This window comes from Heterocephalus glaber, unplaced genomic scaffold, assembly GCF_053883595.1.
Source record: "Heterocephalus glaber isolate CG9 unplaced genomic scaffold, H.glaber_assembly_v1.0 deba00001687, whole genome shotgun sequence".
In the NCBI taxonomy this organism is placed as follows: Eukaryota; Metazoa; Chordata; class Mammalia; order Rodentia; family Bathyergidae; genus Heterocephalus; species Heterocephalus glaber.
Genome location: NW_028258412.1, coordinates 21,907,688 through 21,922,054, shown reverse-complemented (window position 1 = coordinate 21,922,054; position 14,367 = coordinate 21,907,688). Strand labels below are relative to the sequence as shown.

At 59.0% G+C, this 14,367-nt stretch overlaps 2 protein-coding genes across 4 annotated transcripts in view; one reads left to right on the top strand and one right to left on the bottom strand.

Moving 5' to 3' along the window:
* The first annotated feature begins 737 nt into the window (after positions 1 to 737).
* Rhof (ras homolog family member F, filopodia associated) lies at positions 738 to 11,305 on the top strand. 3 transcript variants are annotated; one of them, XM_004843865.3, is made up of 5 exons: positions 740 to 930; positions 1,149 to 1,236; positions 8,489 to 8,598; positions 8,675 to 8,809; positions 10,136 to 11,305. In XM_004843865.3, exons 1-5 carry the CDS (start codon positions 796 to 798, stop codon positions 10,298 to 10,300), a joined length of 633 nt encoding a protein of 210 aa, XP_004843922.1. In that variant the 5' UTR covers positions 740 to 795; the 3' UTR covers positions 10,301 to 11,305. The 3 variants fall into 3 exon arrangements, with proteins under 3 accessions (XP_021113190.1, XP_004843922.1, XP_021113191.1); XM_021257532.2 differs by having other exon boundaries at positions 743 to 930; positions 8,395 to 8,598; XM_021257531.2 differs by lacking the exon at positions 1,149 to 1,236 and having other exon boundaries at positions 738 to 930; positions 8,395 to 8,598.
* Tmem120b (transmembrane protein 120B) overlaps positions 11,264 to 14,367 on the bottom strand; it is a 41,935-nt gene continuing 38,831 nt past the window's right edge. The window contains exons 10-12 of the mRNA XM_004843861.3: positions 14,056 to 14,120; positions 13,600 to 13,668; positions 11,264 to 13,225 (exon numbers count right to left, since the gene is read on the bottom strand). Of these exons, the coding sequence (XP_004843918.1) occupies positions 13,112 to 13,225; positions 13,600 to 13,668; positions 14,056 to 14,120 (248 nt within the window). The 3' untranslated portion in view covers positions 11,264 to 13,111. The remainder of the gene's footprint in view (positions 13,226 to 13,599; positions 13,669 to 14,055; positions 14,121 to 14,367) is intronic.

Genomic DNA, 14,367 nt, shown 5'->3' with positions numbered 1-14,367 from the left:
AGGCCTGGAATTTCAGGGCGGGGTGGGATTACCATTACCCCCAGGGCGCGTGCAGGGGACCAGCGGACCAGCTGATCTCCCTACCCCTCCCCGATGGTGTCTCGCTAAATTCCTGCCTCCGGCCCCGACTCAAGGATGCCGCTACCCACGTGGTTAGTGGTTTGGGGCCAGGCTTCGATCATCCGGCAGAGGGCGCCACGTCCCGAGCGGCGGCCCGGGGAGGCGGGAGGAGGGTAGGGAATCAGAACCCTGTCCCCCAGCGCCGGCCTGCACAACACGGAGAGAAGGCCTGGCGTGGGCGGCAGACACCGCCCCCACAAGTTTGCATCTTCTCGGGTACCACGCAGATACATCCTATGGGGAAAATGAGGCCAGGTGCTGATCTGCGCCGAGCCACACAACTAGGACGGGGCAGAGCTGAAGCCTTCACTTGCTACTCGAAACCTGGGCTCTAACCCGGGTGTCAACTACCGGGCGAGTCGGCAAATCAGTGGGTCCCCGCTAGAGGGCGGCACCTCCCAGCCAGGGGCGGAGCCAGCCGTTGAGGGGCCCAGCGTTAGCGGCGGGGGGCGCTCGCTGCCGAGCACCCCGTATCCCTGTCGCCTCAGTTTCTCTAGCAGTGCGGAGTGAGCACCGGGGCCCGGACCCCGCAGCTCGGAGCGGGCGGAGGCGGGGCCGGGAGGCTGCCTGGCGGAGGCGGTGCCGCGGGGCGGGGCCTGCGTGGCTCCGCCCGCGGTTCGGCGCGGCTCGGCTCGGCTCGGCGCGGCGCGGTCCGCAGTGCTGCTGGCTCCGGGGATGGACGCCCCCGCCGCCCCGGCCCCCGCCGCCTCGGGCCCGGGCAGGAAGGAGCTGAAGATAGTGATCGTGGGGGACGGTGGCTGCGGCAAGACGTCGCTCCTCATGGTGTTCAGCCAGGGCGCCTTTCCCGAGGTGCGGCCGCTGGCGCGCGGGGGGTCGGACGGGGGTCGAGGGTGGGCTGGGTCCTGGGTGGGCGAGGGGCGGCCCTCCAGTCGCCCTTCGGCTGAGCCCTAGTGCCCGGGCGCCCCCGCGAGAATCCCAGGGCCCGGAGGGTGGATGAGGGTGACGTACTGGGGGAGGCCGGACCCCGGCTTCCCGCCGCTGCAGCCCGACCGAGCCCCTGCCCGCAGCACTACGCGCCCTCGGTGTTTGAGAAGTACTCGGCCAGCGTGACGGTGGGCAGCAAGGAGGTGACCCTGAACCTCTATGACACGGCCGGTGAGTCCCCACGCCGGCCACCCCTGCTCTTCAGGCCAGGAGCCCGGGGACCTGCCCCGCAGCTGTGGATGGAGGGGACCCTGGCCAGCCTCCCTGCGCTGTGTGCTGAGGCCCTGGCTTGCTCCTCCCCTGTGGCTCTAGAAAACGTGGGCTGCGCCCCTGCACCCCCCCACCTTCTGGGTTCCAGGACCGCTGGCTCCGTGCTGTGGTCTCTGCAGGCCCGTGGGCTGCGGACTGAGTCCCCCGGTGAGGGCTCTGTGGCTGGCAGTTAGGTTCTGTGTCTGAGATGCAGGGCACCTGTGGATGCCGATTTTGTGCCCCAGGCTTCTGGAGTCCCATGGATTTCAGGTCAGGGATGTGGAATTCCATAGCTGCAGTTAGACTTGGTTTCCTCGAAGGAAACTAGACAACTGTAGAAGATAAATGGAGAAACCCAGGCTTGGTAGTGCATGCCTGTGATCCTAGTGCTTGGGAGGCTGAGGCAGGATGATTGCCACAAGTTCAAGGCCAGACTGGGCTACATAGCTACATGGTGAGCTCTTGCTACAAAAAGAGTAAAAAAGAAAGCGAGGGTTGGGAATTTAGCTCAGTGGTTCTGCCGCCTGCCTCACAAGCGCAAGGTCCCGAGTTTGATCCCCAGTACCAAAAAAGAAAATGAAGGGAGGAAGTGACAGAGAGTTGGAAAACACCCAAAATAAGGTTCTACATCCACCTGGAGCTTGTCACCAATCGGAGTTAGGCCAGTGTGGCAATCATTTCAGTCATGAGAACGGTGTGGTAAGGGTGGGAGAAACAGGAGAAGGACCTGGTTTCCCTTCTGGGCATCACCACATTGGGAACAAAGGTCAGAATCCCCAAGCGGAGCCTCACTCGGCTCTGTGACTCAATGTTTAGTGACCTGGGTGGAACCAAGACTCCGGGTGTCCCTTCCCCAGACAGCCCAGCCAGCACGTGTGAGTCAATCTCCACTCACCTGGATGGGCCAAAATCCAGACCTCCTCTCCCTGGGCTCCCAACGGGGCTCTCACTGCTGTCCTGGCCTGAGCAGGCCCGATGTCGGGGTCCCCCCCCTCCAGTGGCCTCCCATGATCCCCCTGGGGGTGGGGACCCACTGGGCTGCCCCAGAGCACAGCCTGCAGCCCCAGGTGAGCAGGGAGAGCCCAGGGCTGCCCAGGAATTCCCGAGGCGTGGCCAGTCCCCTCGGAAGTAAAAGTCCTTGGGGACACTTTTATTTTCACTCTCCTTGTCCTGCTTCTGTCCTCAGATCCCTCTGTCCCTCCAGGCAGTGTCTTCCTTCATAAGCAGCAGCTCTGGGGGTCTGTCCCAGGTCCTCTCCTCTGTCAGCTCCTTAGAGCACCTTGTTTGGGAACAGGCCGGAGGTATCACTGGGGACACCCAGGCCTCAGTGTTCTCATCAGGCCTAAAATCGTCATGAGGATTAAATCAGATTACAGCACTTGAGACAGGACTGGCTCTCCAGGGGCCTCGGAGGTGTCGTAGTGATTTTTTGTTTTCCTTTGCTTTTATGGCGCTAGGGATCTGACGTGGGCCCAAACATATGCTAGACAAGCACTCTACCACTGGGCTATGACCAGTGCTCTTTGTGACTCACTGTTTGTTTGTTTGTTTATTTATTTATTTATTGGCTTAGGGTGTTTTTGAGACAGCATCTGGCCATGTAGTTCAGGTTGCCCTTGACCCGCCTGCCTCAGCTCCTGAGTGCGGGGCTTACAGGGGTGCACACTTGTGATGCTTTTAAGTGCTTCTGTCACTCAGGACACTCAGGGCTCTGTGCTGGCCCTCAGCCCAGCTTCAAGGGGCACCAGTTTCCCAGCAGGGATCCTCTCGAGGCCACCCTACACAGTTCCTGTGAGCCCGGTATTGAGTAGCTTCCCAATCAAGATGGTGACTGGGGACACCCTAGACCTAGGAAACCCCATCAGCAGGCGACTTGGGGTGGTTACTGGGTCGCCCCGGTGCGTGTCAGAGAGTGCAGCTAGAAGCGACTGTGGGATGAGTGAGTGACACATCAGGGTGGGAGGAGGGCCAGGTGACCCTCTTAAGAGAGAGGCAGAGGCCAGGGCAATGAGGGCAAGAGCCAGGCCAGAGAGGAGCCAGCCGGGGGCGTAGAAGGTTCTAGCACAGGATGGCCTAGGCCGTCAGCAGTGAGTCAAGCTATGGGACCGTGGAGGTTCAGGACAGCCCTGACCAGCCCCAGGCCCTTGTCACCAAGGGCAGTCTGCACGTCGTGGTCACCTTCCTGCGGAAGCCGTTGCAGACACCACAGTGCCTGCCGTGGGCTCAGCGCAGAAGCGGAGGGAGCCGGGCCCAAGCACCCATCATGCCACAGCCTCACCTTCGCCCTGTCAGGTCCTCAGAGGCCGGAAGCTGTGGTGAGGCCCAGGCTGGGGTGAGGGCTTCAGACACCCGCAGACCTAGCCTGGGCCTGGGGCCTTGTGGGAGCACTGGGTCCCCTCCCAGCCTGATGACAGGCGGAAAAGGGGGGTGAAGGAGCAGCTCAAACAAGGAACCAGAAAGGTGGAGGAGTGAGGGGTGAGGTGAGGCCAGGGTCCCATCATGGTCTCTGGGCTCAGGGCAAGGCTCCCGGCACCTCCTGTCTCAGGAGGAAGCGCAGGTGGGTGGGCCCCGCAGCTGGTAAAAGTGGGTTCCTCTTCTGCTGCTTCCCTTGTCACTCTGCCGCACCGCGCCCCGGCCTGGGCTGGAAACCACTTCGGCCTGGTGACACCCTGCACTCCTCAGCTCAGCTCTGGGCCTTGGGGACCTCTGCCCCCGACAGGGCAGCTGAGGCAAGGGCACAAAGGAAATACCCAGGTGGGATAAGCTGCACTTCCGCCCACCATGGCCCCATCAACCACAGGAAGAGGGGCGGCTGCACCTCCCCCAGAGACATGCGCATCCTCTGTATGGAGCACCTGGCTTTTATTTACAGATTGGTTAGGTCCTTTTGAGACAGGGTCTCAGTATGCAGCCCAGGCTGACCTCAAACTTGAAGGGATCCTCCTGCCTCAGCCTCCTCAGTGGCAGGATCACAGGTGTGCCCTACCACATCCAGCTGTGGTCTGCAGGCCCTTTACTAACCAGCTCAGGGCAGGGTCTGGCAGTTCCTTTCTCAGAAAAAGAAACAAAGACCCCGGGGAGGAAGGTGCCAGGGTCCCGAGATACGGGTGTGAATGGCGCAGGCACTCCTGACCTGGGTGGGACAGGGTATCCAGGACACTCAAGCCCTACCAGGGAGGTGTGGGGACAGCAGCACCCGTAGGGCCTAGGGACAGCTGAGGTGGACAGAGTTAGGCCAGGAAGGCAACCCAGAGAAGACAGGCCTAGGGCTGGGCAGATAGGCTGAGTATTGCTCCCCAGTTCTTTCTGGGTGCACCAGGAGCAAGGCACCTGGACAGCCCTGCCCTTCAGCTGTGCGGCTTGGGTGACTCACTGCAGGTCTGTGTGCTTGTGAGCAGGGTGGCCTCAGAGGAGTACTGTGGCGTTCACCATCTTTATTCGCTGGTGGCAGCTATCGGTGCTGCAGATGGAATCTAGGGCCTCACACACATTAGGCAAGAGCTCTGCAACTGAGCTCAGCCCCAGCCCTGCTTTCTGTTTTATTTGGAGATAGGCTCTCACTGAATTACCCAGGCTGGCCTTGAACTTGTATCCTCCTGTCTCAGCCTCCCAAGTGCTGGATTATAAGCGCCTGGCTAACCATCAAGGCTCACTTGCTTTTCACATCCCTTTACCACTGAGGAGACTGTGGGCCAGGGGTTGATTCCTATGGGGAAGGCTTCTTGGGAGAACTTGAACTGGTTTGTTTTTTTGTTTTTTCTTATTTGTTTTTACGGTACTGAGGACTGAATGCGGGGCCTTCACCTTGAGCTACATCCCCAGCCCATTTTTTTATTTTGAGAGACGGTCTTGCTGAGTCACTGAATTACTCAGGCTGAGCTTGAATTTGCAACCCTCCTGCCTCAGCCTCCACCACGCCTGGCTGAGCTGGTGCTTTGGGAGCGGACTGGCTGGCAGTGACCTTGCACTGGGAACCAGCTGCTGCCGCCCCCGTCACAGGTGCCCGTGCAACCTTGACTGAGGTCTCCAAGCCACTTGGGCTCCTCCCAGGAAGGAGGTTCCTGCCCAGCTCACCCCCCAGGCTGCTGCCGGCTCTGGGGCCAGGAAGTCAGGCGCCTGGAGAGCAAGCACTGGGGCCGAGCACAAGCACAAGCGGAGCCCAAGGACTTCGTTCGCCCACGGGCGCATTTGTTACTCTGCTCGCCATTTTCTGAGCTCTCCTGTGTTCCAGGAGGCAACAGGGAGCTGCACAGAGGTGGCCCTGACCTCAGGGAGAGGAACAACAGCCAGAAAAGGGACATCAGGTGGCAGTGTGTGCTTGGAAGCGCAATAGAGCCAGGCTCATGGGTCAGGCTGCTAAGGAGCTGTTGTTCATAGGCGGCAGGAAAGGACTCCAGGAGGAGGTGACCTTTTTGCAGACATGCGAGCCTGCTGGAAGAGGAACAGCAAGCCAGCCCGGAAGTACATACCCAGGGAGGCTAGGTGGCCCCTATGTGGAGGCTGTGTTTTCACTATGTAGCCTAGCTGCCCCCGAACTGGTGGGTGATCCTTCTGCCTCAGCCTCCCCAGTGCTAGGATTACAAGTGTGTGCCATCACCCTCGGCTGCTTCTTTTTTTTTTTTTTTTTTTTTTTTTTGTAGAACTGAGGACCAAACCCAGGGCCTTCACACCATTACATCCCCGCCCCCTTTTTTTAAAATTTTGAGACAGGGTCTTGCTAAGTTCCCCAGGCTGGGCTAGAACTTGTTATGGTCCTCCCCCAGCCTCCCCAGTGCTGGGGTTACAGGTGAGCGCCACCACCATGCTGGGCTAAAGAACAGTCGTTCTTTGTGTGAATGGGTGGACAGGAGTCCCCTGGGATCCACAGGCAACTGTCCCAGGACCACACAAGTGACAGAATCCATGCGTGGCGCATGAGAGGCAGGAGCTGCTCCCCGATTCTCCCAGCAGCATTGGAGACCGGATTCACAGAAGGGCTGCAGGGGACAAGGAGAGTGCACAGGAGGCCGGGGCCTGGTGAGGACGGTGCTGGGCAGCGGCTGTGCTGTCCGGGGACCCTGAGACGAGGCACTGACAACAGCCACTCCCCCTGGGGAGTCCTGGCTCCCAGTGTCACCAGTTCAGGATAATTAAGTGTGAACAGCCACGTGGCTGGAAAGTTGTGGACAGAAGCCAGGAGGGGGACAGTTGGGGACGTGTGTGGAGCAGACCCAGGGCCAGCTCCCCACTGCTCACCAGGGTCCCCAGGCTGGGCAGGAGGCAGGAGTCTGGGCCTCCCCTTCATTCAGCCCTGGGGCTCTGGCTGAAGGACAGCACGGACAGCCGTCCCTGGAATGTGGTCCCATGGCTGGTGACAGTCCCGTGAGGCAGCGTTTACTAAGATTTCCATTTTCTGGGAAGGACACAGGCTCCCACTGGTGTCCTGCCCACGGCAAGGTCACACAGCAGGTGAGCAGCAGAGCTGGGATCTGAACTCCTGTGTTTTCTGCCCCTGGATCCCCTGAATTTTCTCTGCCTAGGGTTGGAACCTAGAATTGCTCTACTACTGAGGTACATCTTTGGCCCTTTTTTATTCCGAGGCAGTGTCTCAATCACTTATCCTGATAGGACTGGAACTTGCAATCCTCCTGCCTCAGCCTCCCTAGTGCTGTGTGTCACTGTACCTGGCTTAGTCCCCCATGGCCTTAAGCACTGTGCTGTGGCAGAGCTGGGTCAAGGAGAGGGTGGACCCAGGAGCCAGGAGAGGCCACTTATCCTGAGAGGGCTTAGGCAGGCTGGCGCCATCCAGCACCACTGCAGCCAAGGACAGGGCGGGTGGGGGCCTTGCTGTCCCTGTTCAGGGCCCAGGCAGCCCTGGCCTTTCTGCAGGGGTGGGGATGGGGGCGGCCACGCACCTGCAGGCTCTCAGTTCCCACTGTGGGACTTTCCAAAAAATTCCAGGTGCTTTGACTAAACTGCAGCATCCTCACCTGCACCTGGACTAGGAAAAACTAAAGGGTCACCATGGGTGACTGGGTGACATCCAAACACACCTGGCACCGGATCGAGTGCAGGCCCCTCACCATGTCCTCAGGAAACCCCACTCAGCTGCTTCAGAACCTGCACGGTGATCGTGTGGGGCTGGAGATGTGGATAAGCAGGTGGGGCAGTGTAAACAGTCTGTCTACCGGAAGTTTTTGCACCCTTGGTTTTGATTTTTCTCTAAGTTTGAAATTGTCAACATAAAAAGTTAACCTACAGTTTTCTCTAAAAAGCAAGAGAAGGGCTGGGGATTTAGTTCAGTGGTGCCACGCCTGCCTGGGAAGCACAAGGTCCTAAGTTTGACTCCCAGTACCAGGGACACGGACACACACACACACAAATAGAGAAATTGCTGGGCGTAGTGGCACACAGTTGTAATCCCCACCTTCCGGAGGCTGAGGCAGGAGGATCACCTCGACTTCAAGGGCAGCCTGGGCTACATAGTTAGACCCTGTCTCAAAGAAAAGAAAAAAAAAGCAAGAGAACGGAGGAGTGTGGAAGCCAGGTCTTGGGTTCCGATTCAGCCAGGCCCTCCCTGGGAAACCTGAGGTGTAGCAGAGCCCATAGAAGCTAACCAGGGTGAATGGGGGCGCTGCTCGCTGTTATTTGTAGCACACTCCTCCCTCCTACTCCTGGATGGCTGCCCAGCCCCCCAGATCAGAATACCTGGGCAGGGGCTCCAGAGTCTAAGCGTTTGGCCTGAGCATCAGGCAAGGACTGGGTACTCATTGTGGCCAGAACTGCTGGCAGCTCCACCGGTGTGGTGGTGCTCGCCTGTAATCCCAGCACTCTGGGAGGCTGAGGCAGGAGGACTGCAAATTCAAACGAAGCCTACATAATTTTATAACTTAATGAGACCCTGTCTCAAAAAATAAAAATGGAGGGGCTGGGAATTTAGCTCAGTGGCACCACGCCTGCCTCACAAGTGCAAGGTCCTGAGTTTGATCCCTGGTACCAATAAATAAATAAATGAAATTTAAAAAATAAAAATGGGCTGGGCATGTAGGTCCATGCCAAGACCCCCGGTGCCAAAAGACAAAAAACTTGCTGTTTTCCCAGCACTTGGTGGTGATCAGCCCAGCTCGGAGCATGTGGGCGGCCCCACCCCAGGCCATCGGGGGCTCTGGGTCACAGGGACCTGTCTCTGACACAGGGCAGGAGGACTACGACCGGCTTCGGCCACTCTCCTACCAGAACACCCACCTCGTGCTCATATGCTATGACGTCATGAACCCCATCAGCTATGACAACGTCCTCATCAAGGTGAGGCCCGGCCTACAGGGGGGCACCCCCCAGACCCGGCCATCCCACTCCTGGCTGACGTCCCCTCCTCCTCCAGTGGTTCCCAGAGGTCACGCATTTCTGCCGTGGGACCCCCATGGTGCTCATTGGCTGCAAGACCGACCTTCGGAAGGACAAGGAGCAGCTGCGGAAGCTTCGGGCAGCCCAGCTGGAGCCCATCACCTACAATCAGGTGGGCTGCACCCAGCTCTCAGGGGTCATGATCCCCCGAGTCGGGGCCATGGCCAGAGGGCCTCCCAGACCTCTGGCCTCTGCACTAGGGCTGCCTTAGTGTCTTTGCCAGGGGTGATGCAAGCAGGATTCTTTTGTTGTTGTTGTTGTTTTGAGACAGGGTCTCACTATGTAGTTCAGGCTAGCATTGAACTCACTGAGATCCTCTTGCCTCAGTCTCCCGAGTGCTGGAATTACAGGCGGGCACCACCACACCTGGCTAAGCAACCAAGATTGGAAGAGTAATTTTAAAATAGAGACAGCCCAAGGATCTGAGCACTGAATACAGTACTTACCTCATCTTATCCTCATGCCTCTGAGGGATGAGCTAGAAAAACTCAGGCCCAGAAGGGTTAAGTACCTTGCCCAGGGGCACATAGCTGACCAGAAGTGCAGCCAAAAGCTGGTCCCACTTAGCCTTCTTCCGGTCCTGTCTACCTTGAGGGAACAACAGGCCAGGCCCTTGTTCTTATTTATTTAGTTTGTTTTTCCTACCAGGGATCAAACTCACAACCTTGTGCTTTCGAGGCAGGCACGGTGCCACTGAGGTAAATCCCCGGCCCTCCAGGCCCTTGTTTTTAAATAGGTGTTCAACTGGGTGTGGTGGTGCACCTATAACTGCAGCACTCTGCGAGGCTGAGGGAGGAGGATGCAATTTTGAGCCCAGCCTGGGTAGCTTAGAATTGGCAAGACCCCGTCTCAAAAAATAAAAGGGGCTGGGGATGTAGTTCATTGTGAAGACCCTGGGTTCAATCCCTACCACTGCAAAAAAAATGAAGAAAATAAGTGTCCCTTACCCTGGAGAGTCAAAGGCAAGTCCAAACCCTACAACTTTGTGGGTGAGGCATGGGAAATACATAGAAGAAAAGAAAACACAAAGGTGGATTAATAAGGAGACTCATAAAAGGAATAAACGTAAATATGGTTTTTAAAAATTTTAGCAGGGCATGCTAGCACACGCCTGTAATCCTAGCACTTGGGAGACTGAGGCAGGAGGATCACTGGAAGTTGAAGGCAAGTCTGGGCTACACTGAGTTCAAGGCCAGCCTGAACTACTGTAACAAGACCCTGTCTCAAAAAATATTTTTAAGTAGCGACTCATGGCCTAATCATTGGTGCTGTCCGAGGAGAGGGGCGCAGAGATCCTCTGTGTCTCGAGACCTTCCGGCTCATCTCCCTGGAGAGGAGAGGTGGGGGCCGCAGGGGACTCCCGGGTCTCCCACAGGGCCACACAGGACGGAACGGGAAGGGCCGAGCCCCGCCCTGCCTCACCGCCTCCTCCCCGCAGGGCCTGAGCGCCTGCCAGCAGATCCGCGCCGCACTCTACCTCGAGTGCTCGGCCAAGTTCCGCGAGAACGTGGAGGACGTGTTCCGGGAGGCCGCCAAGGTGGCGCTCAGCGCGCTAAAGAAGGCGCAGCGGCAGAAACAGCGCCGCCTCTGCGTGCTGCTGTGACCACTCGGGCGGCCCTGGGCTGAGGGCGTGGACCCGCCCAGGACTGGACGTCCTCAGACTCACCTGTGGGCCCGCGCTTCACGGGATGGCCGGGAGGGTCCCTGTACGGGCCAGCCCTTGTCCCCAAGACCCCGCCCTCCGCATGTGTCCCCTGTGCACACCCAACTCGTGCGTGGAACTTGGAAGACACCAGGTACCTGGGTAAACGTGGGCTTGGCTCCGCACAGGCACCCGAGCCCACTGCTCCCCGGTGCCCGTCTCCCTGGGCTCCCGAGATAGGCAGACTGCATCCTCCTGCCTCTTCCTCCTTCCCCCGGGGAGCTCAGGAAGGGCCTATCGGGACAACACAGGCAGCAGCCCCGGATGTGCGGCTGGCACCAGTCAACCCCTCCTCCTCCATCCCACACAGAGGGCCTCAGCAGAGCCACTGTCTGTTCAGAGCTGGGTACATGTGCTCGGGGCAAAAAACAACCTGGAAACGTCGAGTGTTCCCTGGGCCACTCGTTGGACCCTGCTCCGGGTCTCCACCCCCGACAGCGCCCTGTTGGGGACAGGATGAGAGTCTCGCCTCACAGAGCTGACAGTGTCCTGTTCAAGCCAGGGTCAGGCCATTTACACAGTCAAGCGCCCGCGCATGTGCACTTCTAGCTGTGAGCTAACAACCGATGCCAGCAGACCCGCCCACGCGGGACGGCTTACGGAGCGCTGCGGTCCTGACAGCCACATTCTGGAGCCGCCCCCAATCTCCTTGCCGAAGGTCTAGGATCGGGACCTGAAGAAAAAACCACGGGCTTGGCCGGTGCCTCTCCAGGACCTCCTGCCTCAGCCTCCCTCTGCTGGCCAGACCAAGTCAGGCTGCTGGGGAAGACGACTTCTGAAGCCCCACCCCTGGGGAGGGAACCAAATGATCTGTGGAGCAGAAACCAGCAGACTACAGCCTGTAGGCCACACCTGGCCACTACCTACTTTTGTAAATAAAGTTTTATTGGCACGTGGCCACACCCACTCCTGCATGCATCGGTGACTTGCTCCATAGCTACAGACTAGTTGCCATAGAGACCTCGTAGTCCACAAAGAAGTCTAAAATATTTACCATCTGGCTTTCACAGAAAAGATTTGTTTACCCCGAACCTGGGGAAACCCAGGGGCCTGTGAACACCCAGGCAGGCGCGGTGGGCAGGCGTGAAGGGCATAGTGGGGCGCAGGACTAGAAGCCAGGGGCCTTGCAGGGATGCTGTGGTATCTGTCTTTTTTCTCCCCCTTCAGAATCCTCTGGGGATTGAACCCAGGGCCTATGCACTGGAGTTACACCCCAGCCCCACCCCCCTTTTTTCCATTTTGAGACAATATCTCACTAAATTGCTCACGCTAGGTTCAAGCTTGCAACCCTCCTGCCTCGGCTTCCCAGAGTCCTGGGATTACAGGTGCGCACCACGGTGCCTGGCCAGGTCTTCTCCATTTTTCCAGGGAAAGTGAAAATTTGGATTTTTATGTGAAATCACTGTGGTGGTAGTGGGGTCTCTTCTCAAATGTAACTAATTTTTTTTTTTTTTTTTTTTTTGTACTGGGGATTGAACTCGGATCCTTGTGCTTGCGCGGCAGGCAGCGAAACCACTGAGGCAAATCCCCGGCCCATGTAACTAATTTAAAGAATTTGAAATGCCTTTGATGGCGAAACTAATCCCAACTGTGGACGCCCCTGAGAAGTCTGGTCAGAGTAGGAAAATAAAGGCAGCTGAGCCCCATAGGCTGGAAGAGACAGAACCTTCAATGGAGTCTGCCGGCTTCCCCACCCTTCCTGGCACGGAATCTGATGCCAGGCGGGTGACGGGCCCCTGTCCCGGCCTCACAAGGTGGCCCCCAGGGGATGAGCCTGCTGGAGCCGCCCCTCCCTGAGTACTAACAGCACGGCTGAGGCTGAGGCTGAGGCTGGAGGATTTTGGTTGGAGCCCAGCCTGGGCAACTTAGCAAGACCCTGTCTCAAAATAAGTAAAATGGACTGGGGATGTGGCTCAGTATGAAAGCTCTAGGTTTGATCCCCAGTAACCCAAAATTTAAAACTAGGGGGAAAGGTGAGCTGAAGGGTGTGCGCTAGCAAACCAAGAGTCGAGTCGACTGGGACTTTCAGCGACCTCGGAACCGGCAGCCTCTCAACGCTCAGGCTGGGGCGCCCCCTGGTGGTAGCCTTCCTTAAAACTCCCATCCCAGGCCGCCTCTCACGTCTCGGCCAGCAGGCGGGAGACTCAGGGAGCAGGAAGAGCACAAGGGAGCGACAGGCTGTGGTTCTCTGAGAACTTAAATAACCCCGCCCCGAGGTGAGGGCCGTGCGGGGGGCTCACAGCGGAGGCAGCGTGGCCCAGGGGAGGGGGCGCCACAGGATGCCGAAGGTGTCACCCACCGTCCCTGCACCGGGACACCGTAGGCGGCAGGGCAGCAGAAATCCAACCCCGCGAGGCACATCCGAACCCCGCCGCGGGGGCTCAAGGGACACGCATGGGTAAGGGGGCTCCCTGAGGCTCGGGTCCCTCCCCAGGAAGACCGACCCGGACTGGGCCTCTGCCGAGAGCAGCTGTGGGGACGCGGGGGACCTGGTATTAAATACGTCATAAATAGGGCTAATACTTCCAGGACAGGCACCATCACATTCCGTGTCGGGCGGGACGCTCTCCATCACCGTGCTGGCCCGAGATGCCGCTGCCCCGGCCGCCGGGAAGCCCAGGACCTCCGAGCCGGGCCGGGGCACGTGAGTCCGAGGCTCGTGGCCTCTCAGTCTCGCTCCCGCTTGGAGCTCCGGCAGGTTTCCGGCCGAGGCTACGGCTTCTTCATTTTGTTTCTGTTCTGCTGGAGTTTGGCGTGCACAACCTTGAGCGTAGTCAGGAAGTTGCCCAGGAAGAGGACGAGGAAGGTGAGCGCCAGCACGAACACCTAGGAGATCCGCGGCGCCCAGGCAGGGCGGCAAGAAGCTTGGCTCAGCGCCCCCGTGCGGCGGTCACCGCCCCAGGACCGCAGAGCCACCAGCAGAAGGGGGAGTGGGGGCCCTGTGGAGCCTCCTTGGCTCACAGACCTGGAAGGGTCCCAGCCGCCCGAAATCCCTCCCACCACCCCCAGGGCCCAGTGGCAGAGAACTTGGGGCAGCCCGGGCCCAAGGCCAAGAAAAAGAAGTGGCCAAAGACAGAATTCTCCCCACACCGGCCCAGCCTTCCACAGACAGGCAGGCCGGCAGGCAGACAGACACTGACACAGTGACAGCCAGACACAGACATGCAGACAGAAGGCAAACAGGCACACACGCACCATACCTGCCACTCTCTGCATTCCTCGTGGGTGGAGAGCTCGAACAATGTGACAGCATTGTAGAGCTGCCAGAACTGGAGACAGATGGGACAGGCACAGTCGCCACCTGCTCCCCTTGGGGGCCCTGTGGGACCCTGGGAGATGGACCAGCCCCCCACCCCCAGCTGCCCGAGATGCCACCTCCATGAAACTGCAGCCCCCAGCAGAGCAGGTCTGAAGGGCAGGTCCTGCAGCTGTCCTTGGCATCCTTGGACCCAGGGGGAATGGGGACAGACAGGCTCCCTCCCAGGCCTCTCCCCCAGAAGACTGAGCGTGTTTCAGGCGTGACCAGAGCAGGGGGAAGACTCAGGCTCCCAGAAGGTGGGGGACTCGGGACAAACAGTCACCAAAAGAGCCGGGGGCCTAAGCACAGCTGGACAGGAGCGGCCTGAAGACGGGACGCACAGGCCAGGGGGACTCACGTGGCCACAGAAGAGGAACGGCAGGAGGAAGGTGAGGCCCCGCCACATCCAGGACTGGAACCCTTCTGTGGGAGGAGCAGGAGTGAGGGGCCCGAGTGAGGGGCTCCCTAGGATTAGGCAAGCAGCACAGGCCCCGCAGAGCCCCGATCTGCACTGGGTGCCCACACACTGCCAGGAACCTGAGCCTGAGAACACCCTGGCGCTCGCCATTGTGTTTTCACTAATTTCTTCGCTGTTTTATGTGTGTGGGCATGCGCCCCTCCACCTCTTGCTCTCTCGCTCTTTTTCATTACTGATGATTGAAGCCCAGCC

Coding starts and splice junctions, on each gene's coding strand:
- Rhof (XM_021257531.2), top strand. CDS start 796: ATGGACGCCCCCGCCGCCCCGGCCCCCGCCGCCTCGGGCCCGGGCAGG. Junction 931..8,394: donor GCCAGGGCGCCTTTCCCGAG/GTGCGGCCGCTG, acceptor CTGTTTTCCCAG/CACTTGGTGGTGATCAGCCC. Junction 8,810..10,135: donor AGCCCATCACCTACAATCAG/GTGGGCTGCACC, acceptor TCCTCCCCGCAG/GGCCTGAGCGCCTGCCAGCA.